The 21,597-nt window shown below is 37.9% G+C and overlaps 1 protein-coding gene across 3 annotated transcripts; it reads right to left on the bottom strand.

Annotated features, from left to right (window-relative positions):
• Window positions 1–6: 6 nt before the first annotated feature.
• Window positions 7–16,576, bottom strand: LOC107701270 (ADAMTS-like protein 5). Of its 3 annotated transcripts, none has more exons than XM_016503235.1 (14): window positions 16,498–16,576; window positions 15,733–15,983; window positions 12,690–12,762; window positions 9,306–9,457; window positions 7,977–8,037; window positions 7,035–7,140; window positions 6,797–6,924; window positions 4,653–4,776; window positions 3,523–3,606; window positions 3,057–3,220; window positions 2,741–2,948; window positions 2,208–2,315; window positions 1,644–1,715; window positions 7–1,543 (listed from the first exon to the last, which is right to left on the bottom strand). In XM_016503235.1, the coding sequence occupies exons 2-14, from the start codon at window positions 15,783–15,785 to the stop codon at window positions 1,215–1,217; spliced, it is 1,662 nt and encodes a 553-aa protein (XP_016358721.1). In that variant the 5' UTR covers window positions 15,786–15,983; window positions 16,498–16,576; the 3' UTR covers window positions 7–1,214. The 3 variants fall into 3 exon arrangements, with proteins under 3 accessions (XP_016358721.1, XP_016358722.1, XP_016358723.1); XM_016503236.1 differs by having other exon boundaries at window positions 15,411–15,983; XM_016503237.1 differs by lacking the exons at window positions 12,690–12,762; window positions 15,733–15,983; window positions 16,498–16,576 and adding an exon at window positions 9,637–9,663.
• Window positions 16,577–21,597: the final 5,021 nt, after the last annotated feature.

Below are 21,597 nucleotides of genomic sequence, written 5' to 3' on the forward strand. Positions count from 1 at the left end.
TAACCATGTTTAAGACCGTACAAGCATACCTTTAGGGGATGTGCTACAATTGCCAAAAGGAATATGACATTAACATTTTCTGGACAAGCTGGATGTCTGTATGTTTAGTGTTTTTTTTTTCTAAAATGTAGAATAATTTTTTTTTATTGGCTTACAGCGTAGACATATGGAAACTACCTGAAATAGGCTTTTTCCAAAATAGGCTTTAATTTAAGCTTTTGTTAAATTTATGCATATTAAGATGGATAAATTATGTGAGCAATGCTTTTTTTCAGTGATCTGTGGCTCATGTGTGTGTGTGTGTGTATACATATATGTATAATTTTTCTCTGGGGACTTGCCCCACCCACTCTCTCAGCCAATCAAAGGCCACAGGGAGAAAAAGCTGTTATCTTGAGTATAATGACTTTAATATCCCGGCAACAGCCAGAGTATTTAGCCCTAATTGCATGTTTCTGTTAGAAAGTTTGATGTGACTGTCATAAAAGATGTTATTTTTGTAAATATATTTTTAACAAAACACATTTTAGAGATTATGTGTGTTTTGTAGAAAGGCTGGACTATAATTTAACAACCACATCAAGGTAATAGGATAATCTTAGTTAGTCTGCTAATGATGAAAGGGAAAAATGGCTGCCAAATATAAAGCAGAAAACAACTGTTCGTTGGCAAAAGCGCTACGCCATAGACAGTTTTACGTATATGCTGCTTATCTTGAATGTGTAAATGTATATGTGACTCATAAACACTTTATAATTATTGATAAGAGCAAAAATATTGATGGTAAAACATTTAAAATTATAAGGCAATATATAAATCAAGGTTTCCTCTAGAAATACTGTCTGCTTATAAATACATAAAAACATCAAAATGCACATTATAAAGATACACATGCTGTCAAGTGATTTTATGCCATTAACAAACACGTGGTGCTAGAAAAGGCATCATAAATTCTGTGTATATTATTTACTTTGGTGTATAAGTTTTAAAAGGTGACTGTCCACCTAAAGTGCTTCATTTAGTGACTCTCTTTGCTTTGGTTTGCCTCATGCCCCCACGGACATAATTCATCCCGACAAAGTGTCCATTGTCCTGATTGAGGAATGCAAAATGCTTTAGTAAAATCATCATTGATTTCAATTCAGCGTCAGAGCGGGGTTTCTGTCTGCACCTGTCTGAATAAGTGTGCAGTGAAAGTGTGATCGTCCATGTGTTTACCCCCCAAGCTGAGTCCTGCTGCCTCTATTACCGCAGAGCTCCTCTAGGGGGCGCAGCAAGCTGTCCTCGCGGGCTCGATAAGGCTGAGTGTAGCTGTCCTCCTCCAACAGGATGCGATTGAGAGTGCGTTCATAATTAATATGCCTTCGCAGCATCAACACGTACTGATGCCCCTCCTCCAAAAAGGGACAGTCACATTTGTTGGGCGCCCACAGGAACTCCCGGTGCTCCAGACGATAACGGTTGCGGTATGTGTGGATGATTTGGACATCATAGCGGGTCTCCTCACCATGATAGACTTTTTCCAGCACTTTTGCTCGAAATACTGTCGCAGCAGACAAATGTATCGTCATCATCCAATACACTATGTATATTACACCACTTGTATTATGTTGGCATTGAAGAGACATACTGATTGAACTCACCAAAATCTTTTTGGCAATACTGTCTCTGGCGCTCACCTTTCCCTCGTACCCGGCGACATTTCCCACAGTGGGCTACAAAAGGATGTCATGACATAAAAAAGCCCAGACTTTGTCATCCGTGCAAAAGAACAATTAACAGAGGGAATGAACAAGTTACAAGATGATATGCAAATAATGGAAATAATTTGGTAGCAAGTCTACACTGAAATTTTAACAAATTTTAACATTGCCATTTCTGCAGTACTGGTAGAACCAAGTATCAGGTCTATTTGATACCCACTGATAGATTCCTGCTTTCAAACACTCCTGTGCAAATGGTTTTTGAGTGAAGAGCTTCAGAGGTTTCTGTTTGCAACATGTCCTCTGAGAATTGTAGCCAATCAAAGACATCTGCACATCAATGCAATCAGAGGCATTCAGGATAGACAGAATCTGCAGAATGCCATTCAAAATGCTGGCATTTTGTTCAGCACGATGTTTTGTGTTCTATACGCGAATGCAAGAATGCAAGATTGAATTCAGAATTGCGGTGACATACACTAATGGCAGTGATAAAGTGCTAACCTCTACGGTGTATTGCAGGCAGTCGGTTCCTGCGGTTTTCATCTCTTTCCAAACGTGGGACTGGCTGCTGTTGATGTGGGGGTTGAAGAGGCCAGTGAGCAGCAGGACCTGAGGGCATGACCTCGTAAATCACAGTTGTATTTACAAAAGACTCCTAACATTAAGCTTTAAGCGACTGGGGCATTTCTGCCAGATATTTACCATCGCACATACTTCAAACAAACTCAAATTAAATATATATACCTTTATCTTAATGCATGATCTTGTCACTGCACAGATAAGATACTTCTAAATACCATACTACAACTAATGTAATTTAAACAAAAGCTTAATAGATGTTTACTCCTGTGGCTCAGTGGTAGAGCATTGCGTTAGTAGCGCAAAAGGCCGTGGGTTCGATTCCCAGGGAGCACACATACTAGTAAAAAAACGTATAGCCTGAATGCACTGTAAGTCGCTTTGGATAAAAGCATCTGCTAAATGCATAAATTATTATTATTATTAATTAAATACAAAGAATGAAAGGTTTTTACCCCAGAAATTAGGTTTCGTGACTGGCTGTGTTATAGTAGTGGTTGTGGTTGTAGTAGTGGTAGTTGTAGTGGTTGGAAGTTCAAAGGGCAAGTGGTTTGATGTGTGGTGAGGCTGCCGAAGTTGGCGTCTCCCATGATACAGGGCGTAACGGTCTGGAGGCAGCCAGTACTCATATTCAATCCCAGAGTTCTTATCAGTGGACAAGACCTACAATTAGACCAGAACAAATGAACACAGTTGTACTGGCTACTAGGGTTTAAGAATTGTGTTGATTTTTTTATTTTTTTATTTATTATGTGTCATTTTAAAGCTAACCATGATGTGCAGGTCCTCCTGAGTAGGTCCTGGAACTTCAAAACTCTCCCAGGTATCAGCAGAGCGCCGGTACAGAAGTTTGGTTCCTGCCACATTGTACTCCCCAGGAACATTGATCTTCCAGTTCCCATTGATCACAAACTGAGAGCGCCCATTCTGGAGTGCTTTGAAAAACATTTAGAAGTGATTTTTGTAGAAAAAACATTGCACTACCAGTACCACAACACAGCATAATTGTAATGTTCTTATACAGCAATCGGACAAACTGCATAAAGGGACAACGTTTTGTTACTGCAAGAATATAGTGAAAAACTGTTCTCCAATATGTCATATTATTGTGCTAATAAAGACAAAGTAAATGCTTTTTTTTGTAGTCTTCTACAATTTTGTCTCACATTGTGCACCTTGCCACTTTTGCTCTGAGAACCACATGTTGGAGAGATCTCACACAAGGCTGTGCTCTAACCTAGATAGTTTCTGCTGTTATCAGTCACTCTGATGTGTGTGGCTCCGGCCGGGATCATAGTGACCTCACTGTACCCAAACAGTCCTGCAGGAAAACAGATGAGAGAGTAATGCATCTCAGCTCATTTGAAAAAAGAAAACAGTTATTTCCAACAGGTGCGCAGTCCTGCCCGGAACTGTATGTTTCCATGATGTGTCTTGCTGCAGCTGCAGCATGGATTGTTCTGGCTGCAAGGCGCTGAACCGTAGAATTATGACCCAGGCTGCTCTTTTCTCATCTCCTCTGACTTTTGACCCTCTTTACAGAGCTCTGTGCTGGCAGCTTCGAATCTGTTATCCTACTTTGAGAAATCCAGATGCAGAGAAGAGAGTGGGAAACCAAGTATTTTTTGGGTGGCCAAACAATGTCAGTATTATCGCTGTGTTTTCCCCAATGTAAATGCTCTGTATTTTCAGTTGGCCAGCATGAAGGAAGATTTTAAAAGAGGTTCTGTTTCATGCGGAGAAGTTCAAAGCCAGAGGTGACGGTGTTCTAAGTGCACAGATATGTGTGAGGGCGAGAGAAACCGTGAGATAAAGAAGAAAAAGAGAGAGAGAGTCACCCAGAAATCACTTATACTACAGTTTAAAAGTTTGATTAAAAAAAAAAATTGACCAAAAGTGACAAAGAAGACTGTTGCTTTGCTACAAAAACATTTTGTTTCAAATAAATGCTGTTCTTTAGAAATTTCTATTCATCAAAGAATCCAGAAAAAAGAGTTTCCACAAAAATGAACATCCAGCTTTGCCATAACAGGAATACATTATATTTTAAAATATATGTATGTTTATATATGTATATTATAAATAATCTTTCAACTTCAAACTTTTGAACAGTAGTGTAGGTTAAGGGTTTCATGGCTAAATGCCAAATTTTACAGTTGTGCTGCTCTGAATAAGATTCATACAAGGATTCATTCAAACAAGATTTATACAGTTACCATTTATTCACATTTCTTACATTACGTTTAAATAAAAGTATTGATTTCAAAGTTATGTTATATAAATCAGAACATATCTGCAGAATTCTGAGCTTATTTTTCTGTTCTGCTGTTTAAAGTCAATGTGAGTGCAGTTAGATTCATTGCTGACCGTTGTTCTGCCCGTTGCTTTGATAAACAATTCTGTGATGAAGGCAGGTTGAGTTGTGGCCTCCACACACCATGCAGGCATCCTCCTGCTGCTCAGATCCAAAGATCAAGTCAAATCCTGGCTTCTGCACACACACACACACACACACACACACACAAACAAACCCTGTGATTAGAAGCCAAAATATCAAGCACCGTCACATTCTGTTTTAACAGTACAAGCTGATGAAAACTGGAACAGCTTATGGCCCACAGAATCTTGGAGACCTTCCAGGAAATAAATTTAGACACTACTAAAGAGTGAAGCATCCAAGATTAAAGACCCTCAAAATAACTGCATTATCTACTACACTAAAAATAATTTCATCATTGTAAGAGCAGCAACGATTAGTTTTCATCCATCAATCTCCAGCATAATATTTCCTGGCATTTGTAATTGATTTTATGAGTTTTCAGCATTTCAACTTAATTTCTTTAATTATATGTGTATTCCGAATGGTTGGATTAGGTGTAAAAAATGTAACATTGTAAATTGCACCTTATGCTTTAAGTCTACCTCAGTTCCTAGAATGCACTGAAGTATACATAATGCAGATTGCACATGCATTTTTTTTTTGTTAAAGAAATGAATACTTCTGTCTAGCAAGTATGCATTAAATTGATTAAAAGTGACAGCAAAGACATTTATTATGTTACAAAACATTTCTATTTCAAATAAATGCTGTTCTTTTGTACTTTCTACTCATCAAATAATCCTGAAAAAATGTATCATGATTTCCACAAAATTATTAAGAAGCACAACTGTTTTTGATAATAATGATAAGAAATCATATGTTTTAACGTCCATTATATAAGTGTAACTCTGCACCATCCTGAAAGGTCTCTTGTCTGTGTTTAGGTCAACAGGTCCAAACAGAGGCAGGTGATCTCTCTGTGAGCCACCGCACACAAACAAGAGTGGGATCATGAGGCACGGGCAGAGATCAAGACCATTCAGGCAGAAGTTTGGCTTAAGCTCCAGAGCACAGGGGTGGAGGAGGAGACATCAGGGGAGACTGCAGAGGTAGAAGGGAGGTGTGCAGGAGTGAACTGTCCTCGGCAATTTCTGCAGGATATAATTAAGCCCTTTTTTGTCTTTAGACCTCCCATGCACTCCATTTCCATCACAGGTGCAACCCTCCTCTTAATACATGACCTCCCATCCTTATCTATTTCTTTTCCTTTCTCTGCATTTCCTTTCTTAATCTTGGTAGTTTGTGAAATAATGATTCTCAATGGCACATTCCCATGATTCGGGGGGGGCCTCACACAGGGGCAACCACACACACACAAGGTGTGCTTCACACATATGGATTCAATCTGCCACATGGTGCTAATGATTGGGCCCCACTATGCATGTGCTTCTCCTTTCCAGTCCTCATGTGATGGAAACCAAATTCACACCAGCATGACTTCAGGACTAGGCGGGGCTTATGGTCCATTCAGTCATCTTTGCATGCACAAATATGTGTAGGTTTTTGTAATATGTACCTTGTAATACTTTAATTTGTCCTTACAAAAATACCTGTGGTGAAAAAATAGTACATTGATGGTATCAGATGGTTATATACACCGTGGTACTGAACACCATACACCTATGATAGTGACAAGTAACAATACATGTACAAAATACTATTATAATACCATGACACATGAAACAATGTAATAAAAACATTAATAGCATGATAAGTTTAGACAAGAAATAGACAAATGTACTGAAAAAAAAAGGTTTCATTCAACTCAAAAATATTATATAATATGATGGAATTACCCTGAATACATTTCAAACATTTTCGACTTAGACTTTTATTTAAAACATCTATTTAAAAATCCTGTTAAATGTCTATTTTGTTAGTCAATTAAAAAAAAAGTTTTATTAATTTGTTTAAAACATTTTTAAATATTTCTATTAATTTGTCCATTTAGAAATTGATTATATATTTTTATGTTTCAATTATTAAATTGTTAGTCCTAACAAAAGTTGTTTTTCTTTTAAGAGTCAGATCAGGTAGATATAGACCTTTAAATGTTTTTTTTGGGGGGGGAGGGTGCACAGTACTTTGTGGTTGTCAGCTATTATGAAGCCGTGTCCTAAGAACTACTCACCAGACACTTTCCATTCACACAGACTGTCCCCTGATCTGATTGGCATGGTGTGCCATCAAGAACCCGCCCAAAGTTGTAGTAGAATTTGTGTCCAATTGCCAGGCAGCTGAGCTCACATGGGTCAGATCCTGAAAGTAGTATAAATCAGGTTTCAGTCGGTATAAGCACCTAGCAGAAGGAGAAATCCACACAGTAACACAACACATGCTTCAAAAGAGAAGAGTCATGCTTCACTGACCTCCATGAAAGGTAGTCCAACGGTAACTGCTGCCAGAGACCAGGGGTCTGTCATTGAAAGCTTTACACTGCAGTTCTCTGAAGTCCATTGAGTCAGCAGGACACTCCTGATGTTACAGACACAAAGCTCAGGAGAGAAAACACACATCTAGAGCTGCTAAAGCCCTGATTCATTAACACTCTGAGGGTCATTAACAGCCCTGGAGGACTCAGGATAAACACAACACATGAATCTGTTTGCTGACACAATGACCCCATTTAAACCTGGTTTTAACATCTGTCCCAGGTATTGGGATCACAGGTGTAAGCGAGGGTCAATACGTTTCATGATATAATCACTCAAATCACATTCAGAGGTAGTCAGGAACACACACTGCTAATCCATCTTGATGTGTCCCAGAGAACAGTGAAAGGCCGCTTACTCATCTGGTAATTATCCATGTACATACTTTGTCAGTGTGCAAAATTAGAAAAAGTCCATACATATACAAGCACAAGACTTCAGGGAACTTTTGTTTGCCTGACATCAATATATAGTGACACAGATCATATGATCCATGCACATCCAAAGTAAAATTCAAACAGGAGATTGACTAAAATAACATTTTTAAATCAGCAATTTAATCAAAATGCCACATTTACAGTAGGAGTAAAATATAATAAAAGTATATTTTAGGGATGAAGATTTTTTAGGTGGTATGTTATAATGTTAGCCTGCATCAACACACTTATGTAGTAAGTGATAAATAAAAAAGTGAAGTTACAAAACTGAGAACCGTCCATTTAAAATCTGACAAGTTTGAGGCTAGATGACCTTATGTCCAAGCAAAAAATACAACAAAATAGATAACCAAATACATAAAAACTATCAATACATGCAAGGTGTTACTGAAATGTATGTCTATGTAGACATCCTGTTCAAACTGTAAAGAATTTACTGCACCTTTGTGTTACAAATCTTGTATTGCCTGGTGTCCCCCGGGCAAGGCCCTCCTACCAGATTTCTAAAGAGAGAAACAATAATGAAACATGATAAAGTAAAACACAATAAGGCTGTTCACACAGGATGCGTTCTTGTATTTTTTTACTGTCAGAAAAAATGGGCAAAAACTGAACCTTTAGGGCTACAACAGCTTGTCACTGGGGCAATAAAGGAACTTTACTGCACCTTATCCGCCCTTAAAAGGTGCATATTAGTACCTTAGAGTATAGTCATATGTACTTTTAAGATACTACTATGAACCATTTAGAAGACAAAGATTGGAGTAAATTGGCCCCCTACCTGGAGCAAGAAGCCTCCCCCCAAAAAAACGTTTACAGAATGTACAAATTACTTTTGAAATAATTATTATTAATATTTATCTAGTGCAGTCAAACGATTAATCGCGATTAATCGCATCCAAAATAAAAGTTTTTGTTTACATAATATATGTGTGTGTATTGTGTATATTTATTATGTATATATAAATACACACACATACAGCATATATTTTGAAAATATTTGCATGTATTTACGTGTATATATTTATATTCATATAATTTATATCATATATAAATATATTTAATATATAAACATAACATATTTTTTATAGCAAATGGCTGCAATATAACAAAGAGTGAAAAATTTAAGGGGGTCTGAATACTTTCCGTACAACTTTATACAGTATATACACAATAAATATACACAGTACACACACATATATTATGTAAACAAAAACTTTTATGTTGGATGCGATTAATCGTTTGGCAGCACTAAATTTATATTTGTATAGTGTCATTAATGGAAATATTAAATCAGCTATTGCATTTAAAATAGTGTTTTGGCAATTTAGCTGAATAATTGAAAATCCAATGATAGGAAAAGCAGAAATCCCAGTGAAAGAGATTCATCTGAAAGGTACATTTATTTTATAACTTACATGTATAGGAGTATAATTGTTCATATTTTAATTGACGATATGTCATAATACCAACAGTTTGAATTCACACTGAACTTTGATATTCAACATAAAACACAATTTTCCAGAAAAAACTGACCTCAAAAATATTCTGACTAAATCTTAAACATTATTATTCAGATGAAATGACAAAATTAAGAAGAGCATAGCCATTCATTAAATACGTTGAGATTAGGTTGTGCGCCTTTTATGGTCAAGAGGAAAAATTAAGGGTACAATACTTTTCATGACTACTAATTTTTCTTTGCCCACATGTATAATCATCTGACAGCAGAGAAGATGGTGTTATGGGGTAAACAAAGTCTGTGCTTTACCTGGTGATGCAGGTGCGTGTACGGACAGAGGCCCCTCCCCCACAGGAGCGTGAACACACGGACCAACCGCCCCACGAGGCCCACTCGTTCATGAAATGTATTTGGCTGTGCATCTGTGGTCCCTCACCTCCCAGCTCTACTCGTCTGGATGACTGCAAATGTATAAACAAAGAAGTGAATAAAAGGTTGCAGAACAACAACAAAGAGAGACAGCAGAGTTGGTAGAGCTGATAAACTAAGTTGTGCTAAGATGTTTTTTGCAAGCTAAGCTCATACATTAGAACAACAGTATGTAAAATATATTAAAGGTGACATATCATGAAAATCTTACTTTTCCAGGTTTTAAGTGCTATAAACAGGTCCCCGGTGCATCGGGATTTTTGTGTGTGTTTTTAACATAAACTTGTGTGTGAATGAGAACTTAGTTTAGTACTCACAAGCTGTGACAGCCGCTTTCTGTCCGTGTGCTTCAGATGTGTGCGCTCAGAAAACCGTATATCAGAAGTTTAAACTCATATGGTTTAAAATGCATGATTTCAGCACGATAAACATGATAATCAGAACCAAAACAGATGTTTTTTTTAGCAGGTTGCAGCTCTATTCTGGAAAAGGGGGCGGGGAGCAGCGGTTCATTTGCATTTAAAGAGACAGGCACGAAAAACAGCGTGTTTCTGCTTCCACTCAAAATAGGCATTTTCAAAATGATATTATAAATGATCTGTGGGGTATTTTGAGCTGAAACTTCACAGACACATTCTGGGGACACCAGAGACTATTACATATTGTAAAAAGGGGCATAATATGTCTCCTTTAAGTAAAATATATTTGTTCAGAAAGTCATTTGATGTATGTTAAGCACTAAACTGAAGGAATCCTGTGCTTACAGTGTAAATGACTGCACCCTAGTGCTCAAGACACATGATATGAGAGGCCACCAAAAAATGTCCTGCTCATCGGCTATGCTAGACCGCACTTGACATTTGTGGAAGTGTTTGAGTGTTCCCCAGGTGCTCGACTGATCTCTATTACACACAGCCTCCATTACACAAGCGGTATTCCTATCAGACCACCACTAATCGTCTTCAAGGATAACATTACTCTGTCATTCTTAGATCCGCTGCTGGCTTTGATCCGAGACAAACAGGCAGTAACAGCCCGTGAAGAGTGAGGAGCTTCCATGGGTTGCCTTAGGCCTAACATCTCCTCAAGGTATGTGTATTCTTCTAAATGTAATGTAGGTGTGGAGAGCATGTTTTTCAGCTTCTATCATGTTAAACAACTTCATACAGAGCAGCTGATTCTCTTCCTAAAATAATATTCATCCACGGTATCACGTAAATCTAATTTGAGCAACTCAGAGAGTCACATGAGGCGTGTAAACACGTCGCAAAAAAATGAAAAGAGTTCAGCATACAAACAGAGCATTGAACTTGCATTCCAAAGTCTGACCCCTAAAGGGATGTTTTACTGCCACATATGCGACTGCTTTTTGGTGTAGAGCTTTGTACCGGTTCCTAAAATTAACCCTTTCAATGGAAATATTACAGAAAAATTAGGTTCGGTTGGACTCATTTAATAAGGTTATCATTACAGGAAGAAATGGAATGTGTGTCAGAATCTCCTGAACTTATTTAGCCTAGAGACTAGTGTTGGGTCGTTCTTGAACGATTCGTTCATTTTGAACGAATCTTTAATGTGACTCGGGAAGAACGAGTCGTCAGACCTGTGATGAATAGAGGTTTGGTAATGAGTGAGGATGTCTAGGTGAGAGGGTTAAAACGACAGATGACTGCACTATCACAGGCACAATAGTGCTTTATGACCGACGTCCATCATCTTCAATACCAGAATGACCTGGAACTGCCCTCATTACCGTAGCAAAGACTCAAATTAGTGTTGATGACAGTCTGCCATGGGGCCCGTGGGCAGGGCGGATTAATGAAATCGACCTTTTACCTTTAGAACACCAGCTTCCCCCCAAAGGCAAGATTTTAAAAAGGACATGTTGACTTTAGAGTTCTTGGAAAGAGTTTTAGGAAATTCATAAGTCTGAAATGAACTTGTTGGCCTCCTGTCAATAGGTCTTGTTTATGTTGTTTTAAAGGAGATGTAAAAGTCATTCCAGTGGAATGAAGGTGATAATGACTGGTGGACAAGACCTAGCTTGGATCTTGGGAGGGAAACTGAGGGAAGATGACTGGGTGAGGTCCAGAAGGTACCTCACCCAGGCAGAGTAGTACATGCAAGCTTTCCCTATAGCTACAAGTGAAACTTGCACCAGTGAAAATTCAGTCATCATTTACTCACCCTCATGTCTTTCCAAACCATTAAGACTTTTGTTCTTCTTCAGAACATAAATTTAAATATTTTAATCAAAGCTGAGAGATTTCTGTCTCTCCACTGAAGAATAAATTCCACCAAAACTTTGATGCTTTGGTTGACATTATAAGCAATCAATGTGAATCAAATGGTTTAATCCAAGTCTTTTGAAGAGACACAATCACTTTATATGATGAATAGATTTAATTTAGGCTTTTATCCATATATACGTAAATATTGATCAATACACATACACTCTTAAAAATAATGCTTCCAGTTGGGGTTTTTCACAGCAATGCCATAGAAAAATCATGGTTCCTCAAAGATCCTTTCAGAGAAAAGTTCTTAAAAGAACCATTTTTTTTTAGTGTGAAGAACATTTTAAAAATCCAAAGAACCTTCTTCCACACTAAAGAACCTTTGGAGTAATGGAACGTTTTTATGGATGTTGAAAGTTCTTCAGTGAACTGTCGATGCCAGTATAGAACCTTTATTTTTAAGCGTGTACATAAAGACCATTAAATATGGTCTTTTTGGACTTTTTGATGTTTTGGGTGAATGTAGGACAGAATTCTCTCAGGTTTCATCAAAAACATCTTAATTTATGTATTAAAGTTGAACAAAAATCATACAGGTTTGGAATGAAATGAGGGTGAGTAAACGATGACAGAATTATTATTTTTTTAATTTTTAGGTGAACAACCCTCTTAAAGGTTAAAGAGAGAGCACAAGCCAAATGTCATGTTCGTCTTAACTTATCACTTCTGCATTGTGTATAAACAGCAATTCCAAAACAATAGAGGGTGGCAACCCAGTCTCTGAATCCCCCTAGGTGATCCTGCCCGGGTTGCTCTGATTAAACTCTGCTCTTGGCAATCAACAGGAAAGACAACACTCTAGTTAAAGTGAGCAAAACCCTGGCAGCGTGTCTTGCCAATCTGAGCATACCCAACTGACTGTTCAAGCTTGTCCTTAAAAATTCAGTTTAACTGTCTGACAGGACATTAAAGTTACTGTTGCAAACAGTCTATAAACTGAAGGATAATGGAATAGGGACCATCTTACAGACAGAGAGGACAGGCAACCTGGAGACAACAGCAGTGTTATGAGGGTGAGGGCCTGGCACAGAGACAGCTTCCTGGAGACAGAGAAATTAAATCATGTAAGTCAATCACAAAGTCTTACAAACCACCCTATTTGACTTTAAAATGGAGCTCGGACTTCAGGGCTCATTGTATACGTGTTGTCGCTTTACATCAAAGACTCTTGATTAATGACAATGAATAGCGATAGTGTGTCCTATACATTGAGAAATCACCGCCACTGAGAAAACATGTTTACATGCATTTTTTGAGTATGAGTCTGACTCCCACCAGTGAGGTCACAATACTAAGAGACCACACAACGACTGACTCATCAAAGGAGCAGATTCTCAGAAACTCTTTACAGCTTTGCTAAAGCCCAACCGTCTTCTTTTATATTGTTGCAATGCCTATGAATTTGAAATTTGAGAAGTTTAATGTGGAAAACTCGTGTAAACACGCTACAATATTCCTTTCTCCATCATAGATTTGTGTACAAACATTATTCCTCTTCCTAATCGTCTGTGGACATAGACATAAGACATAAGAGGCGTATTTTAATAGCAACCCAGTGGACACTGGTCAATTATAAACAATACACTCCCATGAAGAACTGATTCAGAAGAGTAATATGACGAAATACATCTTCCTTTGATTACATGTGCATCTCTAATCATTGTGAATAAACAGGATCAAGAGATACAGACAGTAGGTAATGCATAATAATTACAGTACAATTACACTCTAAAAAATGGCACTGGGTTATATTTAACCCAGCATTTTTTAGAGTGAACCTGAACTCAACAGTTTAGCATATTAAAGCTTAATTTATTGTCAAGGTCAAAGGTCAAGAGGTCTATAGTTAAAAGGCAATAATGATGTTCATTTTGATGGTGTTGACTGCTATAGCCTTCAGGTAAGAACATAAACTTGTGCCTCTCATGACAATGTGATAAAAAAACAAAAACAATATGACTTTAACATTAATAATACTTTAAATTCTAAATATAGGCTATATGTTTTTACCAACGTGATCTCATGATAATTCGTATGTATTTTACGTAAAATGTGGTTCTATAAAACGTACATTTACTTACGTATTTTCAGCCTCTAAACGTACAAATACTTACGTATTTTCAGAATTTAAACGTACAAAACTGACGTATTGACGACACCTAAAAATGAATCCTTATGAATATTGAAATCGCGGCATTAATTTATTAGTTTTTAGTTGTTCTATGAATTACCTTGTTTTCAATTGCATTATTAAATTGTTTAACGTTACTCATTTACTTATGAAATGATAACATTTCGTTTTGTTGTGATTTCTGCTGCCAGCTCGTTTCCAAGAATATGCCTACATGTTAAACACTTCACTTTAAACCTTAATTACGTATTAATACCTACGTATAAACATGAGACCAGGCTGGTTTTTACAGTTAAAGCCACATGAAATAAACCTTAAATGGGTCTGCAACCATTAGGTTTCTGGCAGACGAACCACAAAGTGCTAAATCTGAACTTAACTGGAGTCTTAAATTTGTGTATGGGTCATGCCGAAGCACCTCAAGTTTATGTGAACAGTAAACTGTTCTCCTCTTAAAGATTAGATTAGATTAGAACAGCTGTTTCGTGGGACCATTTTAAAACAGTTTTAGAAAAATGTTCATCCATAGCCAAGAATTCTACTAACACTACCAAAAAAAAAAGTACATCAAGCCACCAACAATACAAAAAATGATGTCACAGATACGCAATCACCAGTACTGAAAAGCTATTATAATAGTTGAAAATATTATAAAAGCATTCAAATGCAATCAATAGTGAGTTTGCACACTCTAAAAAATGCTGGGTTAAATATGGACAAACCCAGCGATTGGGTTGTTTTCAACCAACAGTTGGGTAAAATTTTTAACCCAACCTGGGCAGTAACCCAACCGCTGGGTCAAAACAACCCAATCGCTGGGTTTGCCCATATTTTACCCAGCGCTGGGTTGTATTTAACCCAGCATTTTTTAGAGTACAGAGAAACAAATAATAAAAATGTGGAACAAATTATAAAAATTGCAAAGTATCTTTGACTGAAATAAAAGTTGGCTTTGTATAATTCAGTTGCAACAAATAAAGCATACGGGTCAATAACAAATGAGGACGTCTGAGATTACAAAAATGAAAAACATCTGAAATATATAGTTTTCAAAGGGTCACATGTTTTCCTGTCACATGACAAAAATGGCTTCCTGTGTGTTGGTGCTTTTTAACTGAATTTAAAAGGTACACTCTAAAAAATGCTGGGTTAAATACAACCCAGTGCTGGGTAAAATAGGGACAAACCCAGCAATTGGGCTGTTTTGACCCAGCGGTTGGGTTACTACCCAGAAGGTTGGCGCTGGGCCAAAACAGCCCAATTGCTGGGTTTGTCCCTATTTAACCCAGCGCTGGGTTGTATTTAACCCAGCATTTTTTAGAGTGTAAGCATCAAATAATAATAATCATTTTAATTTAGAGATGAAAACATGTTCGTCATAGAAGAGGTGAATTTTTACTGTATTTTTTAATAATTACGTCATAGCCTTAACTAAAAAGAGAACTTGAGTCTACTCCAGGTTGTTTTATTTGTTCTTTTCCATCTTCCCTTCAGCAATTCAATAAAAATCATCAACGTGTTTCCACACACAGCAGAGGAAATGCATGATCCACATACCTCTTTGACATTTTAGGTTTTCGTCAGGTGTCACAAAATAACTTCTTGAGATCTGAAACTGCACTCATCTGATAAAGTAAAGACCACGAGATGTGTGATCCCAATGGTTTTTAGCATCAAAAAAGTCGGGAAACCTAATTGCATCCATGTTTCACAAGTGTTTCCTCTGCTGGGACTTTTTCCTGAAGTTTTCTCACACGCAGAGCCCAAAGAGGATAACCTGAATGAATCCTACATAATCCTGAATAAAAATGAATAATTGAACATAAATATAGGCTACTTCACATCCTCTCCGCTTATTTGCATTATTTAAAGTCCTCACTTTTTCAAGCCGGTGCTGTTTCTTAGGGCAAACTGAATCACTTTCAGTTTCATATCAGTGTCCAGCGTCCGATCTCACAAGGAGAAGGTCTGGTTATAAGCCTTCAGATCTTCTGTCTTCAGGTGGGTTTCTGTGCACTTTACCTGAGCCTCTCAGTCACAAACAACATCCGTTTTCCTTGAGAGAAAATAACGGTTCTTCGGTCAGGACACTTGGTCCTCCTGTAGATTTCACATTCAGATTCACATCATCTGAGAAGAGATATAATATTGCGTTTGTCCTCATTTTATCGTTGCACAAACGTTATGCGTCAGTATACATTCATAAACTCAACAGCATAGGCTATTTTCTTGATGATGATAATAATAATAGTAATAAAAATAGTAAAACATTTCTATAGGCTATACCCTATCTTAGCATAATATACTATCGTTAAGTTAAATCACATTTACATGCTGTCTTTTTTCAGTAAAATCAAAGTGACAGCGCAGTGATCAATTATTGAATATTTCCAACCACTTTGAATTGAATTAGCCTACTCAAGTTAATAAATCAATTTGAAACTCTGATTAGAAATGACTGAAATTATTGTGGCAAATTAAAAAGATCGGGAAAAAAGATGTAGCTTACATCATAATTAAACCGTTTTACAGTAGCCTAATTCGTTATAGGCTGAGCATCCTGTGAGAGTAAAACTTATTTCCGATCACAAACAAAACATAGCTATATAAACGCAGCACGCATAATTAAGTAGTAGTGAGTTACCTGTCAAAAAGCAGCGTATGTGATGATCCGGCGTGTGCAAATAAACTAAGCCTGAGTTTGTACTGACGTGAATGAGAGCCGCAGCATTGCGTGCCGCCGCGTTCACCTGAAGCTCAGCCCAGTGTGTGCCTACAGTCCGATGAAAAACTAGTAAACACGCCCCTCTTAAACGGAATGTTGCCCAATCCAGATTGTAAATGCTCCAGTAGCTGTAGTTCGTGCATGTACTAAATCGTCCCTGTATTTTGAGACTTAAATTACAGAAAGTTTAAATAAGCTGAAAGATGTGCATGCCATCTGAGTATGAATTAGAAAACAACTTCCAGAGGGATTAACGTTTTTAATGGATTTTCTATAGGTAATTTTCAAGGCTCAGTCTGTTGAGACTCGTCTTGTGGAAGTCAGATTGTCTTTTTTGGCAATGCTGACACAGTTTGGCTTTTAGAACTGAATATGTTAAGGTGTTATTGTGCTGTATATGTGATATATAACTCTATAAGTGAAGCAACAAGATATTTTATCAATATACTGTCTGTTAGTGATGGAAGTAAACTGCTCTACTGTTACAATCCTCATGTAGTGGATGACAAAAGGCAGACATGATACAAATTATTGGAAATTATTGAAATGTGATGTGACCGAAATTAAAAATGCACAGTCATTGGATTGGATTCCGTTATTAAAGTTTTCAGGCATCTTATCATTCTTGTGAAATATTCATTGATCTGTGACTGTTTTCTAGTCAATGAAGATGTTTAGAAATATGACAACAATGACAAGCCACAGCTCAACAAGTGGCTGCAGTTATATTGAGCTCTCCTGCAGACCCCAACCATGACCAGGGAAACAGTCCCTAAAATAACTGCTATCAACTGCAATGGATCATCACATACAAACCACAGACCCAGGCGTTGTTATGTCTCTTTTCTCTAGGTCCTTTGATTAAAAAAAGAAAGCAATGCTAACTCTACTAAGCACTTTACCAGAGCATGATGATTGTTTAAGTGCCCCAGAGCCTCAAATGGCAAGTTTCAGCTTGCAGAGAAATGTCTTTAGCAAGTGTACCACATCTTTATGCTCCTCAATGAACATAGCCAACCTCTGATTCACAACCATTTAAAGGGATAGTCCACCTAAAAAATTAATTTTTGTCATAATTTCCTCATTTTGAAGTTGTTCCAATCCTGTATGAATTTCTGTTGAATGTAAAAGAAGATATTTTGAAAAATGTTGGCAACCAGCAACTGTTTGGTTAAAAACATTCTTCAAAATATCTTCTTTTGTGTTCAACAGAAGGCAGGTTTGGAACAACTTCAGGGTGAGGAAATTATACATTTTTTGGTCAACTATCCCTCTAATCTCTACATAGGTACAAAGATCCCAGTCAGCATTTTTAAATAGATAACTATTAATTGCATTCAAGCATGCAGATTTGAATAGTCAAAGATAGTCTTTCATTGATATGACGTAAATTTGTGTGGTTGCTTAACATGTTTCTTGAAAACTGAATGTGTAGCAATTTTGGCAAGCAGTCCCAGTGGTGTCTTTAATGATAGCAGATGCTGCAGTGAACAGACCACAACACATCTTCTGGTTTGTTGGTCTTCACTTGTGTGTATACTTTCATATTTTTTTATTTCATTCATTTTATTTCTCCAGGTTATATAACGCCATCAACAACCACATGATTGGTCAGTCAGATAGACTAAAATAGTCTTTAGTAACCATAATACAAGGGAATAAAAAAACCTGGGAATGACAAAGTTCTGGAGTTCCATGCCTGTGTGACTGACAGGCAGAGAATCCACATGTCTCTGACTGTAATCCCCGTAAACCTGACACTGACAGCTGTACTCAATTTGTGATTTTGCCAACAGAATCCTCCATACATTGCACCAACATCTCTTTCTCACGTTTTGAAGCAAATAAAAGTATATGAGTGGGGTCATAATAGTCTTTCTGCATGTTAGTTAAGACATTTCACCAGTACTTGGCAAAAGTGAGTCATTGAATCATTTAACCAATTAGTTTCAAATTAGTTTATCCAATTTGTTTTGTGCCGTCATTTAGCCTTGTGGTTAGTGTGCCGACATATAGCGCAGCTGTGCTTGCAGCAACCTGAGTTTGATTCCTGTCTAGGTCCTTTGCGCCCCCCCCCTTTTTTTTTCTCATTCTGAATTCATCTCATTCACGGGGAAGTCGTGGCCTAATGGTTAGAGAGTCGGACTCGTAACCCAAAGTTTGCGGGTTCAAGTCTCATACCAGCAGGCATTGTAGGTGGGGGGAGTGAATGTACAGCGCTCTCTCCCACCTTCAATACCACGACTGAGGTGCCCTTGAGCAAGGCACCGAGCCCCCAACTGCTCCCCGGGCGCCGCAGCAAAAATGGCTGCCCACTGCTCCGGGTGTGTTCACGGTGAGTGTGTGTTCACTGCTGTGTGTGTGCACTTTGGATGGGATAAATGCAGAGCCATACTTGGCCACCATACTTGGCCACATGTCACTTTCACTGCACTCACTTCATTTTTCAGAACTGGGGGGGTTACTGAGTGTAAAAGTTTAATGAAGAGACATCTAAACACATAAATCACTCCATATACAAGCATTGCATGCAAATATATACATGATTGCTGTGTATGATATACAAACAGCAGCTAGTTTACACATTCTCTCTTGATGAAGATATATCTGTACACAACTCTTCTGCACTCAGCAAGTGCAAAGTTTAATAGTTATCCTGGCAACCTGACTAGCCTTCAACTCGCATGCTGTTTATTAGTGGCAGTAGTGATGTATCCAACAGTGCAAATGAATCCATTCCCTGTGTGCAGTTACTAGGTATGCGAGAGTGGAATGACTGCATGGTGAGGGCTGTTTTGGGATAGGCCTTGTGAGCCAGATAGCGCAAATGTTTGAGAGTTTCAGTAATGATAACAGGTCTCTGGAGGAGTGACTCCCTCCTGTACACTTCACTTATGACGGCTGCTCTAAATGGTTTATGCCAGATGTGGTGGATGTTTGACCGGTCACAGCTACTAATATTATATATAGGCAGGTGTTCTCTCTATTATTCCCTCTCAGAATACATGATATTTAAGCTTTACAAACAAGGGACTGCAAGAAGGCATGCTTCATTCCTAGTAGAGAGGAACAGAAAACCACTAATCGTGTGTTGACAGATCGTTACATGACATCTTTTAGTTCAGAGAGCACTTACCCCAAACAATGTTCTGACTTAAATTGAGTTTAATAGGAAAATTAACAAGCATGTCAACTATTTTGACCCGGGAGGTATTTCGTACGAGGCTCTGCTCATCAAGATGTAAATAGCTGAGTGATTTGGAATGAAATCTCAGAGGATCATCAGCTAAAGGTTAAAATATAGAACAGCTGCTTAGTAGCTGGAATAATCTCACAGTGTGAAAGCCCAGAGGGCAGCAGATGTGTGAGAGCTTTTTTCCCCCCCATCTCAACCAGAAATGTGCACAAACACCATGACAGAAAAAGAGTGTGGGAGGCAAGAATAAAATAAGATTTTAAAAAATTCTAAACAAATTACTACCAAATGTCATTCACAAAAACAACCTTGAAAGGGAATTTCCCTTGTAGTCATAAAACACCTAGTGAGAACCCCTGCAATAATCAATTACATTATCTATGATTCCATCACCCTGCTTTAATGCTTTAATTAAGTATCACATCAGAAACGAGTGTTGGAGATGGCAAAAAAAAAAAAAAAACTTCATTCGCAAAAAAGTTTGTACGCTCGCTTGAGGTGGTTTTTGACTTGTGCAAAAAAGGATTCATGCGAATAATGGGAGATGGAAACACATTTTCAGAATAAATTCCTCCATGCACATCAAAAAAGTCATGTGCGCTATGGGAGGACATAACCTGACTAACCAGCAAATGTTGTTATGGTCATTCTGAAATGCCCGAGCAAAGTCTGTCATCAAAGTATTTTTGTATAATTGCCTCCCAGAACTGTCTTACACAACTGCATTCCCAAACAGCAGGCATCCACCTTCGAAAGCAATGACTGCATTTATTGTGTTTCGTCTGCTCGCTCTGAGGTGCAAGTAATTTATAAAATATGAAAATGATTATATTCTGTGGGTTCTCCCACTTTTCTTAGTGATATTTAATGCCAGTTTATCAGGAAGTGACGGTTTTGTTCTCGTTGACTCGTCAGATGGAAACGGTGCTTATTTGCATTATGCGACATTCCAATTTTGAGTACAAGTTAAATTCGCAACTTTGGATGGAAACACAGCTTGTTTAACAAACAGTCAGCTTAAGGTAGCCACAATTATTATGCATTTATATCTCAAAATAATTAATTTTGTAATTATTATTATTATTTAAGTGTGTGGTGGGATAAATTAAACGTCATCTGCCATATCGTCACAATCGTGTTGCATCATGGTATATGGAGCTCCTGAAGTATACTTATTTGTTGATTCGCTCCCTCAGTTAAAATCTAGGGGTTGAGTGTCTGTCCATATAAACTTCCCTTGTCCACCGGACGAAGTAGAATGCACTTCAATGGAGGTGGAGAAGGGAAGTTTGTGAGTGTATGTCTAAAGTGAAGTTGAACGCACCCCTGGTCCTGCAGTGAAACCTTCCACCTCCTCCCCAGCTCCACCTGTCTAGATCTGCTATGGGTAATTTCACGTATGCTATTTGCGCAGCAGCACCATGGCTACATGCTCAGAGTAGCATGGCTGTGCAAACTATATCCCGAGAGTTGTCATGATAAACTATGGAGTCCCCTCCCTGATTCTATCATATCAGGCATCTTTGTGCAGAGATTTACTGATAACACTCTAGGAAAAATAAACGCAAGTTCAGCCATTCCACCATTTGCTTAATGGGATCCTTGGGAAACACAGAGATTTTACATACAGGAAAGGAAGGGGACCTGAGGAGATTGGGGTGAATAAACTTCTCCTAAGTATCTTCATAAAACACAATGTGTTTAAAAAACACAGCTGTGCTCTGACTCAACACAAGGTCATGTCCATGATTACACAGTGTCAGTGTTTGTGTCTGTAGACACCTTTGTGCAAGACAATCCTCTGTTAGCATGCCGGTCAGTTC

This window comes from Sinocyclocheilus anshuiensis, unplaced genomic scaffold, assembly GCF_001515605.1.
Source record: "Sinocyclocheilus anshuiensis isolate Anshui unplaced genomic scaffold, SAMN03320099.WGS_v1.1 scaffold1946, whole genome shotgun sequence".
In the NCBI taxonomy this organism is placed as follows: domain Eukaryota; kingdom Metazoa; phylum Chordata; class Actinopteri; order Cypriniformes; family Cyprinidae; genus Sinocyclocheilus; species Sinocyclocheilus anshuiensis.